The sequence below is a fragment of the Engystomops pustulosus genome, chromosome 3 (assembly GCF_040894005.1).
Source record: "Engystomops pustulosus chromosome 3, aEngPut4.maternal, whole genome shotgun sequence".
In the NCBI taxonomy this organism is placed as follows: Eukaryota; Metazoa; Chordata; class Amphibia; order Anura; family Leptodactylidae; genus Engystomops; species Engystomops pustulosus.
This window is the reverse complement of record NC_092413.1, coordinates 191,684,833-191,698,472: the sequence shown is the minus strand read 5'-3', so window position 1 is coordinate 191,698,472 and position 13,640 is coordinate 191,684,833. Positions and strand designations below refer to the sequence as shown.

Sequence of the window (13,640 nt, the reverse complement as noted above, 5' to 3'; positions counted from 1 at the left end):
CGCGCGCATGGTAAGCGCCGAGCGCGTACCTGCCTGCGCCGGCTATAAAGTTTAAAAAGTGTTTTAAACCGCGATACCGCGGTTTAAAACACTAACGAAAATAAGCTCCGGCACCAGCTCACCCTGAGCTGGTGCCCGGTATTTCCATCAGAAACCTGCCACTACAAGTGGTAGGTTTCCTTTAAGTGCATTAAAACACTAAAATAACAAACCTTATTTCATAGAAACTATAACATAACTAAACGGACCACACAGTACTAAACCCAATTTTACTACATGGATATAGCACCTGTACCAAACTTACAACATAGATACAGTACCAGAACCAAGCTCACAAAAAAGATACCTTAGCAAGACCGTGATATTCACATGGATACAGGACCAGAATCAAGCTTACTACATAAAAATGAAAGCAAAACCAATATTTCTACATAGATACAGTACCAGAACCAATAATACTAGATACATTACCATAAACATTACCTCTGCACACAAACATATAACATAATATAAACACACACACATATACACACAACACAAATTGCTCACATATACTCCATAACACATACACACTTAGTAGAAAGTTCATCAGGGCTTATACACATAGTTGCTGCTGTGAGTATATTCAATGTGGGGGATTTTTGGGGGGGTTTTACACCAGTGCGTAGTAAAAGTAGACCGATCTCTGCTGTGCCAGATTAATCCCTGTGCCTGATGCTGGAGGATTAAGCTGGTGCAGCATAAGACTGGAGAGTTCTACTTTACACCTCCTAGTAGTTGGTCTAGTTTCCTGCACCACAATATTGAATTTTCTGGTGCACGGGCCAGGCCACACCCCCTTTACATAGAGCACACCCCCTTTTTGGACAAGTCTAAAAAACTGCCCAAAAATGGTCTAAAACCCACAATTAATTTGCATGTCAGATGTAAATGACTCCGGTGTTCTGGCATAGACAAATGAATACATGTCCCCCAATGTTAGCCAATTTACGAAAGAGGAAATAAAAATAGTCAAATAGGGACAGATGTAGCAGTGTCGGACAATTAACCCTATCATATACTAAGAAAAGAAAAATATATGGCAGAGGAAAACTCTGACATCTATAATATTAAATATAGGAAGCAGATTAATTTAAAGGGATGAATTTAGAATTTAGGGGGTGAAATGGTCCAGTGTCTGTACATACCATGTCTTCTTCTGCTGATCCTCATCATGTTTTGTTGTAGAATTTGGTATCTAGGTGTGTTCATCAGTAACCCGACTCCTCAAGTCTTTACACTGTGTATAATTCTGCTGTACAACAGGCACCTATAGAAACTGTGATCAGCACCACCTACAGGTATTTACTTATAATATGTTATTACTGGATGTTTACTAATAGAACTAGATTGTTACAATGTATATATCCCATCCCTGCAGTCAGAAAGTAATGACATCCCATTTTCAGTGTATGATCGTTGCACACAATCATCTCCCTGAGCTGTCCTGTGTGCATGAGTGTTATGATTGGCTAGAGCTGTCCTGTGTGCATGAGTGTTTATAATTGGATAGAGCTGTCCTGTGTGCATGAATGTAATGATTGGTTAGAGCTGTCCTGTGTGCATGAGTGTTATGATTGGCTAGAGCTGTCCTGTGTGCATGAGTGTTATGATTGGCTAGAGCTGTCCTGTGTGCATGAGTGTTTATAATTGGATAGAGCTGTCCTGTGTGCATGAATGTAATGATTGGTTAGAGCTGTCCTGTGTGCATGAGTGTTATGATTGGCTAGAGCTGCCCTGTATACATGAATGTTGATTGGCTAGAGCTGTCCTGTGTGCATGAGTGTTTATGATTGGCTAGAGCTGTCCCATACCTCCCAACCGTCCCGCTTTCAGCGTGACAGTCCCGTTTTATGGGCTCTGTCACGCTGCCACGGAAAGGGGAGAGAATGTCCCGGGCCCCGCCCACTTTTTCCGCTTTGTCCCGCCTCCTCCAGCCCCCGTAGTTAAGAGCTGCAGAGCAGCCAAGGCATGGGGGCTGGTAGGAGGCGGGACCAGCCCCTGCTCCCTCCTCACATGATGTCTGCACCAATCATGTGAGGAGCGAGCTCCGCCCCCGGCTGGCCACGCCCCCTCCGCGCGTCCAGGGGAGAAGATGGAATGACAGAGGTAAGAGACTGAGGGGACAGGGGGGCCACAGGGAGAGGAGCCAGGAGGAGGATGCAGGCTACAGAAAGGACAGGGGTGCTGGGGCACAGGAGGAGGACAGGGGGGGGTGCTGAAGGCTACAGGGGGGGATGAAGGCTAATGGAGGAGGAAAGGGGGGCTGGGGCACAGTAAGAGGACAGGGGGGTGCTGGAGGCTACAGGGGGGGGGGGCTGGAGGCTACTGGAGGAGGACGGGGGGGGCTGGAGGCTACAGGAGGACAGGGGGGGCTGGAGGCCACAGCAGGACAGGGGGGGCTGGAGGCTACAGGGGGGATCTGGAGGCTACTGGAGGAGGAAAGAGGGTCTGGGGCACAAGAAGAGGACAGGGGGGAGCTGGAGGCTACTGGAGGAGGAAAGAGGGTCTGGGGCACAAGAAGAGGACAGGGGGGTGCTGGAGGCTACGGGGGGGGGGACGTTGGAGGCTACAGGAGGAGGAAAGGGGGAGCTGGGGCACAGGAAGAGGACAGGGGGGTGCTGGAGGCTACAGGGGGGGTGCTGGAGGCTACAGGGGCTGGAGGCTACAGGAGCAGGACAGGGGGGGCTGGAGGCTACAGGAGGAGGGTGCTGGTGGGCAGGAGGAGGCTCGTGGGGGGCAGGAGGAGGCTGCTGGGGAACAAGAGGAGGCTGCTGCGGGACAGGAGGAGGATGCTGGAGGACAGGAGGAGGATGCTGGAGGACAGGTGGAGGCTGAGGACAGGAGGATGCTTGAGTAGGCTGGGGGACAGAAGAAGGCTGGAGGGCAGGAGGAGGAGGCTGGGGGACAGGTGGAGGCTGCTGGGGGACAGGTGGAGGTGGGAGGAGGCTGCAGGAGGACAGGAGGATTCTGGAGGGGACTGTGGGACTGGAGGACAGGTGGAGGATGCTGAAGGAGGAGGCTGGAGGAGGACAGGGGGGGCTGGAGGCTACAGGAGGACAGGGGGGGGCTGGAGGCTACAGGAGGACAGGGAGGGCTGGGGCACAGGAGCAGGACAGGGGGGGCTGGAAGCTACAGGAGGACAGGAGGAGGCTGCTGGTGGGCAGGAGGAGGCTGCAGGGGGACAAGAGGAGGCTGCTGGTGGGCAGGAGGAGGCTGCAGGGGGACAGGAGGAGGCTGCAGGGGGACAGGAGGAGGCTGCTGTGGGACAGGAGGAGGAGGCTGAGGACAGGAGGAGGAGGCTGGGGACAGGAGGAGGATGCTGGAGGACAGGTGGAGGCTGAGGACAGGAGGATGCTTGAGTAGGCTGGCGGACAGAAGGAGGCTAAAGGGCAGGAGGAGGAGGCTGGGGGACAGGTGGAGGCTGCTGCGGGACAGGAGGAGGAGGCTGGGGGACAGGAGGAGGAGGCTGGGGGACAGAAGGATGCTTGAGGGGGAGGTCGGAGGACAGGAGGATTCTAGAGGGGACTGTGGGACTGGAGGACAGGTGGAGGATGCTGAAGGAGGAGGCTGGAGGACAGGAGGCTACAGGAGGAGGCTGGAGGACAGGGGGCTACAGGAGGAGGCTGGAGGGCAGGGGGCTACAGGAGGAGGCTGGAGGACAGGGGGCTACAGGAGGAGGCTGGAGGACAGGGGGCTACAGGAGGAGGCTGGAGGACAGGGAGCTACAGGAGGAGGCTGGAGGACAGGGGGCTACAGGAGGAGGCTGGAGGACAGGGGGCTACAGGAGGAGGCTGGAGGACAGGGGGCTACAGGAGGAGGCTGGCGGACAGGGGGCTACAGGAGGAGGCTGGAGGACAGGGGGCTACAGGAGGAGGCTGGGGTACAGGAGGCCACAGGAGGAGGCTGGGGGACAGGAGGCCACAGGAGGAGGCTGGGGGACAGGGGGCTACAGGAGTTGGCTGGAGGACAGGAGGCTACAGGACGAGGCTGGAGGACAGGAGGCTACAGGACGAGGCTGGAGGACTGGAGGCTACAGGAGGAGGCTGGAGGACAGGAGGCTACAGGAGGGTGTGGAGGACAGGAGACTACAGGAGGAGGCTGGAGGACTGGAGGCTACAGGAGGAGGCTGGAGGACTGGAGGCTACAGGAGGAGGCTGGAGGACTGGAGGCTACAGGAGGAGGCTGGAGGACAGGAGGCTACAGGAGGAGGGTAGAGGACAGGAGGCTACAGGAGGAGGCTGGAGAACAGGAGACCACAGGAGGAGGATGGAGGACTGGAGGAAACTGGAGGACAGGAGGATACATTATGAGGAGGATAGAGAACAGGGACCACACCATGTGAGGAGGGTTGGGGATAGGAGTACAGATAGGATTATGTGTAAGTTTGGGGAGATAAATAAAAGTGGAAAACGAAATGTCAAGGGAGGATAAAATTAAAGAGGGCTTTTACATGTTGCAGATTTGCTTTATGGGATATTATACGGGTCCATGGGGGTGGGGGGGGGGCTGGCCAAAGTAAGGGGCACTTTACTATGTGGGGACCGTCAAGGTTGATATTATACTATGCTTGTGGGTGGGTGGGACAATGGGCGTGGTTTAGAAAAAGGGGGAGGGGCTTTTGTCCCTCTTTCTCTTGTCCAAAAGTTGGGAGGTATGGCTGTCCTGTGTGCATGAGTGTTATGATTGGCTAGAGCTGTCCTGTGTGTATGAGTGTTTATGATTGGCTAGAGCTGTCCTGTGCGTATGAGTGTTTATGATTGGCTAGAGCTGTCCTGTGTGCATGAGTGTTTATGATTGGCTAGAGCTGTCCTGTGTGTATGAGTGTTTATGATTGGCTAGAGCTGTCCTGTGCGTATGAGTGTTTATGATTGGCTAGAGCTGTCCTGTGTGCATGAATGTTATGATTGGCTAAAGCTGTCCTGTGTACATGCATGATAGTGATTGGCTACCGAGAATGAATGGCAGTGATTACGGTAGTTACAGCGGTCATGTTTTCATATTTGGTTGTGATTAGTGATGATCGGACCTGAGACAGAACCCGGACCCAACACCAGTGATCGTGATCGATGTGTTTGTGCGTGTGTCACCACTAACATACCATGATATTGGGGAGTGACGATCCTCCCAAAAATGGCAGCACCCTGCACCTTTGTCATGTCAGTTTGTGAGGTTCAGTCCGTTAGATGTCCCTTGCAATTTTGCCAGTGACATTTGAAGAGTTAATGCCCACAATCAGGTGTTAACCGTGCAGTGTGTTGGCGCCACACTTGAAATTAGGGTTTAGGCGAGGAACCTAAATTTTGTGCTTTGGGTCTGCTCATCACTGGTTGTGATTGGTTGCAGTGGTCATGTGTGCATGAGTGGCAGCAATTGGTTACAGTGGTCATGTGTGCACGAGTGGCAGTGATTGCCTACATCCAGGGCTGGCGCCAGCACTGGGCATGCCTGGGCAAGTGCCGGGGCCCAGAGCTGCTGGGGGAGGGGCCCACTGAGGGTTGTACTTCATGATTAGGAGGGCTGTATCTAATAAACCTATAGGATGTGAGGGAGCCTTATATAAATTAACCATGAAAAATAACCAAGTCATTCATTCTGAAATACTACAGACCCCATCACATATCACAGAACAGTTGTGTCTTCTGTGCACAGGTGTGAATCCATGTATAAATGACAATTGATATACTCATAATGTATATGAATGTGTATAGTTGTAATTAGACCAGAGATTTTAGATGATTTAGATTTAGATCAATATACATTAAATCACTTGAATTTACCATTATCATTTAGCAGTCAATGGTTTCACTATTTTAATAAAATATTTGCCCCTGTCACTTTATTTTTACAGAAGTTTGAAGATTCCAATTAATTCACTGTGCTCAATATTCTGGTCCAGTAAAACTTAAGATGATACCAGCAGGGGTACTACACAAAAATACTTACAGGGGCAGATTTACTTACCCGGTCCATTTGCGATCCAGCGGCGCGTTCTCTGCGGTGGATTCGCGTCCGGCCGGGATGTATTAAGGCGGTTCCTCCGCCATCCACCAGGTGGTGCTGCTGCGCTGAAGAGCATCGGAACGCACTGGAATACACCGAGCCGGGCTGAGTGAAGGTAAGTGCAATTTTAGCGACACATTTTTTTTTAAAAATGCGGCGGTTTTTCCGAATCCGTCGGGTTTTCGTTCGGCCACGCCCCAGATTTCCATCGCGTGCATGCCGTCGCTGATGCGCCACAATCCGATCGCGTGCGCCAAAAACCCGGAGCAATTCAGGGGAAATCGTCGCAAATCGGAAATATTCGGGTAACACGTCGGGAAAACGTGAATCTTAGTAAATGACCCCCACAATGTCAGTGTAGTATGTGTAATGTGTTCTAACGCAGATCATATGTGTCTATAAACCTTAGGATCCAGATGTAATCTTCTATAATACACAGACATGAAGCAACTGTGGGTCCACTGCATATGGAATAAGACAATTCTAGAAATCAGAAGTTTATCTACAGCACCGTCTCCCTGTATCCAGAAGGAAGAAGCCTTAGTAACCAGGAAGGCTGCACATGGGAGGGTGAATATTCGGAGATCACCTTTCACTATCTTCCAGCACTGACACCTGTCTGCTTACACTGTGCTCCGACTGCAAACAGAAAATCATTGATCCCACAGATAATCGCTATGTGAACGTCAACACGTAAAATACAACTGACTTCCTATAGATTGTAAGCTCCTGTGCTTTATCTGACCATGGTATTACTCTGTAACATCTTATTCTATTTGTATGTGACCCACAATCTGTAAAGTGCTGAGGAATATGATGGTGCTGTAGAAATAAAGTGAGAGATTTATCATATGCCAGTATATGATTGCGCCAACACTCCCCCACCCCGCGTCCTGCCGGATATGTCAGAGGGGTAAGCCTTTTCATGTATTCGGCAGACGGCACAGCCACTAGGCACACTTTTTGCCCAGATAGAGAACAAGTCGTGAGTGTTGGAAAACCGCCTAAAATTTTGGTGCTGACACTTCATAAGTAAAGTGCAAGAGGCGCAGCAAGGGAAAAAAAAATTCCTCCAATTTCCTCTATAATAAATGCTGTGACTGTGACTGTGATAATCTTTTTGTGTGTTATCCATGGCCTCCTTCCTTCCAACTTTTAAAATTATGCTAATGAGACAGAAGGGCTATTACCAGGGTGTTACCAGAGTGTTAACATGCTGTAGCTTCACAGGTTGTTACACTGTGTGAGATTACATTAGGCAGAGGGAGGAGGGAAGTGCAGAGGGAGCAGGGGGAACAGTGTAACAGCCTGTGAAGCTGCAGCACGAAGGGGCTCTGGTAACATCCCCTTCTCATGCATTAACATAATCTTAAAAGTTGATTTTAGAAGGAAGGAGGCTGTTGATAACAAATATATAAGTATTTTACAACTTTGGAAAATTTCTTTGTAAGTATATACAGTTTATAGGAAATACAGTGTATGCCGCTATTTGCCTTATTGCCATTGGGCTTTGTTGACACTGGCTTATTCTGTCCAAAACAAATAAAAAAATTAAGTGCAACAACATGGCCGATCTGACAATCCTTACCCTGACATTGTATGTTGGGGTAGAATCAGTGGCGTAACTAGAAGCTGATGGGCCCCAGTGCAAAGTCTGTGCCAGGCCCCCGACTATAATGTATGGTTCATAGTAATAGTCTTCTCATATGGGAAAGTGACACCATAAGGGCCCCATAAAACTCTTGGGCCGGGGTGTGACAAAACCTCTGCACCCCCTCAAGTTACACCCCTGGGTAGAATCAGGGCAGCCCCACACACATCAGAGAGTCCATCTCATAGATGTTATGGGTTTCCCAGATGTTATAGAACGACCACAAGGCTGAGGATGAGACTTTGAGCATCCTAGTGATATATGATGCAAGGAGTCCCAATGGGGAAGCAAGGACTCCTTGTTTAATATATCACTATATTGCCTCAGGTCTTATCCTCAGTAATGTATTCAATCCTTGAAACCCGGCCAGGACATGATTCACAAAGCGAAACCGGTCATCTGTTAATCCTTAGTCTGAGAGTATGAACTTTGTATCTTACATGTCCTATATTCTCATGAGGAGATCTCTGGGCTGAATCCAAATGCCTGTGCTTATTTTCATGTTTATTTTTATGCAAATGAGCAGTTTTGTGCACTGTGGGTGTGGCCATAGGATCCACAGCTGAATGAGAGGCTGAGCTGGGAGCTGGCAGGTTTCCTTTTAAAGAATATACTGTATATTCAGTTACTTTAGAAAAGACCACAATATAGGTAAAAGCACATAAAAAAAGATATAAAATAATAATTATAATAATAATTCTTTATTTATATAGCGCACACAGATTACGCAGCACAGAGCTTGTCACATCAGTCCCTGTCCCCAATGGGGCTCACAATCTAATCAACCTACCAGTATGTTTTGGAGTATGGGAGGAAACCGGAGGACCCAGAGGAAAGCCATGCAAACATGGAGAGAACATACAGACTCTTTGCAGATGTGGACCCTGGGACTTGAAACCAGGACCCCAGCTATATTTATATAAGAGAAAGTTGCTGTAAGTTTCTAATGGGGGTGAATGAGCGGTCACCACCGTGGAAGTCGCTGTAGGTCGTATTACTGGACAGCCAATGGAAATTAATATTTAACTCCCATCCACCAGAAATAATTCCTACATTTCAGGGCTTCACAGAGCATGAAAATCAGTGAGCAGATAAGGAGACAGCAGGGCAACAGCACCGTACAGGGTATACAGGACTATAGTCACCTCCCTGTATACGGGGATATATATATATGAGTGACTGTAGATGACACCTGACTCCTTGCCGGCGGCTGCAGGTGAAGGCCGGCGCCCGCATTCCTCTGTTAATATATTAATGTTGCCCAGTAACAAGATCCGGCCTCTCGCTCCCCTCACCTGCATTGTCACCAGTGCACATTGTCACAAACACCTGCTGTGAACAGTCACAACGTATAACACAACACGAGATGCTCAGAATTGTTTACCAGCTCCTTCAGGACACAACATCTTTCCCTTTATAAATCATCCACATTCAAAAAGCTAGAACTTTATTTGTATTTTTCCATTTACAGCTTTTTATCTGTGGTAGAAATTGTATTTCTTTGTGTCAGCATCTTCGGTGACATGTTTTGGGGCGCTGGGAAAAGATTCCAAAAGCTGTGAAACTGACAAAAAAAACAAAACATAGTTGCCCCATTTTCTTACGGACTATGGGAGAGATTTATCATAAGTGTCTGAAAGCAGAACTCGTGGCAACGAATCAGATTTCAGATTTCTCTTTCCCACAGCAGTTTAAAAAATGAAAGCTGGGCTCTGATTGGTTGCCATGGGCATTGCGAACAGTTTTACCTCAGACACTTCTGATAACTCTCCCCCTGTGTTTTACGGCTTTCCCTGTACACTTAAAATGACACATCTCCCCGGCAAGTGCCGGGCCCAGGGTTCCTGGTGAGGCTCACATAGGGCTGTGCATAAGGAATTCATAAGTGTGAGAGGGCTGCATCTAATAAAGCTACAGGGGGTGAGGTGGCTGTAGCTAATGAAGCTATAGGGGGTGAGGGGGCTTTATACTTTACAAAATAAATATAAGGGGGCTGTTTGGTATGACAAAACAGGGAATATTTTAGGGAACAGGAGACTGTTTAAGTTTCTGAATTTTTTATGCCACCATTTGGGTTTACTACAAAGGGGCCCACTGAGACTCTGTCGCTCAGGGCCCCACTGAAACCTGGAGGCACCCCTGCCTAAAGGGTAGTATCAAGCCTAGTCAGTCAGTAGTTTGAGGGGTCATGGGCCCCTAGAAGTGTTGGGGCTTAGGCTGCCGCTAAAATCGCCGTGAGAGATATATTCCACTACAGACGCCATCAAAATGACCGAGCGGAAACCATTTTAATCTGTGAACTGCATTTTATGTGAACTGTTTAGAAATGATTGTGTCTTCGCTTTCCATCTAAATTTCCATTTGGGTGCAGATTTATTTTTTCTTTTGAAATCCATTCCATATCTGCAGCAGAAAAGTTATGGGGTTTGTGCCAAGTCTTCAAGTTATGCCCAATCCACAGGATAGGAGATAACAATCTGATCAATGAGGGTGTGTCTGCTGATACCCCCACCGATCTGTAGAATTAATCCGGAAACGGGAGTCCCTTTCTCACTAATGGGAGGAGCTGAAGGTTGAGCATGTGTCCTGCTGTTCCATTTTATAATATGGAAAATTGTGGAAAATTTTCACAAAAGTTCTGTTCTCAACAATTTTCTGACACTCACATACTATTGAATGGAGGGGAAGGAAGCATGATTGACTTGCCTCTGCTTTTATTAGTGAGAATGGGACATGGGGGTCCTGTTCCCATGGTCAGTGGGGCCCCAGTAGTCTTAACCCTGTGGGTGGGGATAAGTTGTAAACTTTGTACAAACCTTTTTCACTGTAGTTAAGGAGTAATAGTTCTCCTTACAGAAACCTTGCCAATTAAGGCCACCTTGTAGGCATGTGGAGACTTATAGCCATTGATGCTCCACTAGTGGATTCTGGGAAATAACCAAATAAGCTTTCCAGGATGGGACAAGGAAAACCACACCTCTTTTTCTACCTTGTAAGGCTACTGCATTATGTACATCCATCTTATTTACCTACTGTACCTGGAAAAACCCTATTAGAAGGTCCACAGACCTTCCTTCTATGATTATTCAGAACCTTCCAATGGATTTGTCATCTGGGCACAGAGCTGGGACATCGGACAGTTCAGGAATGTCCTTATCTAAATCCAACAACACTTTGTACAGAGCAGAGACACAGGCGTCTTTGTATTTTGGTGACAGGACGGTGTCACAACACACAACGACTCCTTTATGGGGAAAGACCTTTACAAGGCAGGACACCGGGCTGCAGCGATAAGCGGCGCCTGATCCATGGGCTGAATTACAACACTGGACAACCCGACAATAAACATAATTCTGAATTGATTTAAAGGGGCATTACTCTGAGTACCTAACTTTTTTTTGGTCCACTACATACAAATTCAGATTGCACATCTACAAATAAGTGAGACGAAACTTTACATTTGTTAAAGGGTCTGTCCACTGTTATTCAATCTATTATTAAAGAGGTTTCCTAGAATTTATTCTTACATGTAGCACATGTATCATAAGTCTGGCTTTGTCCATCTGTTTTTGGGACTTTCCTTGGCCTTTCTGCTGGTCGGATGTATTTTAGTGGTTTTTCCTTAGTTATACATGTGGCGTCTGGTCCTTAGTGAATTTGCAACTTTTTAAAACAAAAGTTGCAAAAAGTCTCAAAAAGTCGCATTTAGCTCTAAGCTATTTTCTACACCTGGTCCGGTGCAGCTGTAGATTTGTGCCAAAATTTGCTACATTTTTGTGACTTTATATAAAAGTTGCAACCTCGACATCTGGATTCTCGTGATAACTCAGAAAACACTACAGAAAACTAGACAATGGCGAACTTTGAAAGGAGACTGTTTTAGGTGCAAAAAAAGTCGCAAATGAGCACATGCGCCATGAGAAGTCTGAAAAATTTAAGAAAATGGCAAGCCAAAAGTTTAATACATATGCCCCAATGTATCACATACCCAAAGGGTGAACCTTGGGTGTTAGGCCACTGTGACCCCTACTGGGATAGTCATGTGCCAATCTCTGGAGCTGTCAGAGATAACATGACTAACTCCTTATGGAACTTGAATGGCGTGTCAGGGACATGTTCAACCAACGCTCCATACAAAGCTGGGGCACCAGATCCCTAAATGTGATTGGTGGGGGTGGATCTTGTCTATGGATAGCTACAAAGTTTTAATATTCATTAAAGGGGAAAAGTTAAAGTGTCCCCATTTACACGGGGGACAAGCTGTACATGTGGTTTAACCACAGTCGAATCACTGGCGATTGAAAATTTCAGTCATTAGATTTCAGTTTATACAAATCTAATGCACGTACTGAGAAAGAAAACTGATTTCGATCCATATCAATTAATGCTGCGGATACAGATTTTAGCATTTTGCAATGCAAAGTTCTAGCTCCGCCCCCTTGCCACAAGAAAATGGTTGCTCATAGCACCCGATGCCATCTACTGAAGTTTGAATGACTAACTAATGCATTTCTAAGATCTCTGCTCGCTGTCACTGTCTTCTGTACATAAACAAGATGAGAAACTGAACTTACTGTGCATAATTTGTTACAATGTCTCAGCCTAGGTCAGTGATGGCGAACCTTTTAGAGACCGAGTGCCCAAACTACAACCAAACCCCACTTATTTAAATTCAAAGTGCCAACATGTCAATTTAAGCAGTAATATGTTGCTACCTGTTTTGTCACAGCTTTTAGTTGTATCGGCATCCTGAGGACACCAATACAGTTGAAAGAAAGAGAAGAAATTAAAATTATCATTGCAGCTTCCCTCAGGGGCCCCTGAACAGGAAGAATTGTGGGGCCCAGAGCAGGAGCTCCAATAATAACACAGCCTTGTCTGCACCTCCTTGCCCCTCCTGTAGTCCCAGACAGCTAAGGAAGGATGTGTAGCTTTAAAAAAGTCCTGATCACAGCACAACCTGGGTGGCCAGGGACTGCAGGAGGAGGTTTTGAGTCCAGTATGGAAAATCTGTGCTGGGGTGTTGGCCCGTGTGCCCACAGCGAGTGCTCTGAGTGCCTCCTCTGGCACCAATGCCATGGGTTCACCACCACTGGCCTAGGTGATAGTCCAGGCTCTTTAGCCTACACTACAGAATGTTGTCTACACTGGATACAAATGTTGCAATTGTTTTATGCACAAGTTTATCAATAGTATAAAACACCACAGCAGAGTAACATCAGTGACACAGAGGGATCAGATGCCCTGCACCTTGACAAACCCAGCTCTACTACACCTGTACTGGAGCTGCTACAAGCCCCCCTCCCTCCAGCATCAGTGTCATCTGCAATAATAGCACATTAGACACTGCACTCACCTCTCTGCTGGGAGCATGCACCCCTGTGCTCTGAGCATTCACTCCTCTGCTGGGAGCATGCACCCCTGTGCTCTGAGCATTCACTCCTCTGCTGTGAGCATGCACTCAGTGTTCTCAGCACCGATCTGCAGTGTCCTCTTCTGATACTCCCTCACTGTACTGAGTGTTACTCATTAGAAGCCAAGCTGTTACCTGAGCAACAAACGGCTCCTGAGGTTAGAAAAGGCTGTAGCACCGCTCCTGCACCGCCAGGGGGCGGCTGTGCCCTGTACAGACTGCATGCACCTTATGCAGGTGTCACTCAGTGTAATACTTCCCCCCATACATCCTGATCTTACATGTATTAGTACTGGTGGTTTAGTTCTAGAACTGCAGAACCCAACACACACATTATCAGATATCCTGTCTACTTAAAATCTACTGCTTATCACAGCCAATCTGTCCCTCCTTATAGTACAAACATTTGCCATAAGTCTGTAGTTATGTAATAGAGATATTCTGGATGTATGATAGATGAGTGTGAAAGATAGACAGATACATATTAAAGGATGAATATATAATTCATAGACGATGCCTGTTTCTATACATCTA

The 13,640-nt window shown here is 47.4% G+C and overlaps 1 protein-coding gene across 2 annotated transcripts in view; it reads right to left on the bottom strand.

Annotated features, from left to right (window-relative positions):
• Nucleotides 1-13,188, bottom strand: part of DZIP1L (DAZ interacting zinc finger protein 1 like) — a 32,342-nt gene extending 19,154 nt beyond the window's left edge. The window contains exon 1 of one of the 2 annotated variants that reach the window (XM_072143449.1): nucleotides 13,050-13,188. Coding sequence is in view for 1 of the 2 variants with exons in the window: in XM_072143448.1 (XP_071999549.1) it covers nucleotides 1,188-1,190 (3 nt within the window). In the remaining variant the exon portion in view is untranslated. Of the gene's footprint in view, nucleotides 1-1,187; nucleotides 1,289-13,049 lie in introns of those variants that run through there. The other variant, XM_072143448.1, reaches the window with a different exon arrangement.
• Nucleotides 13,189-13,640: the final 452 nt, after the last annotated feature.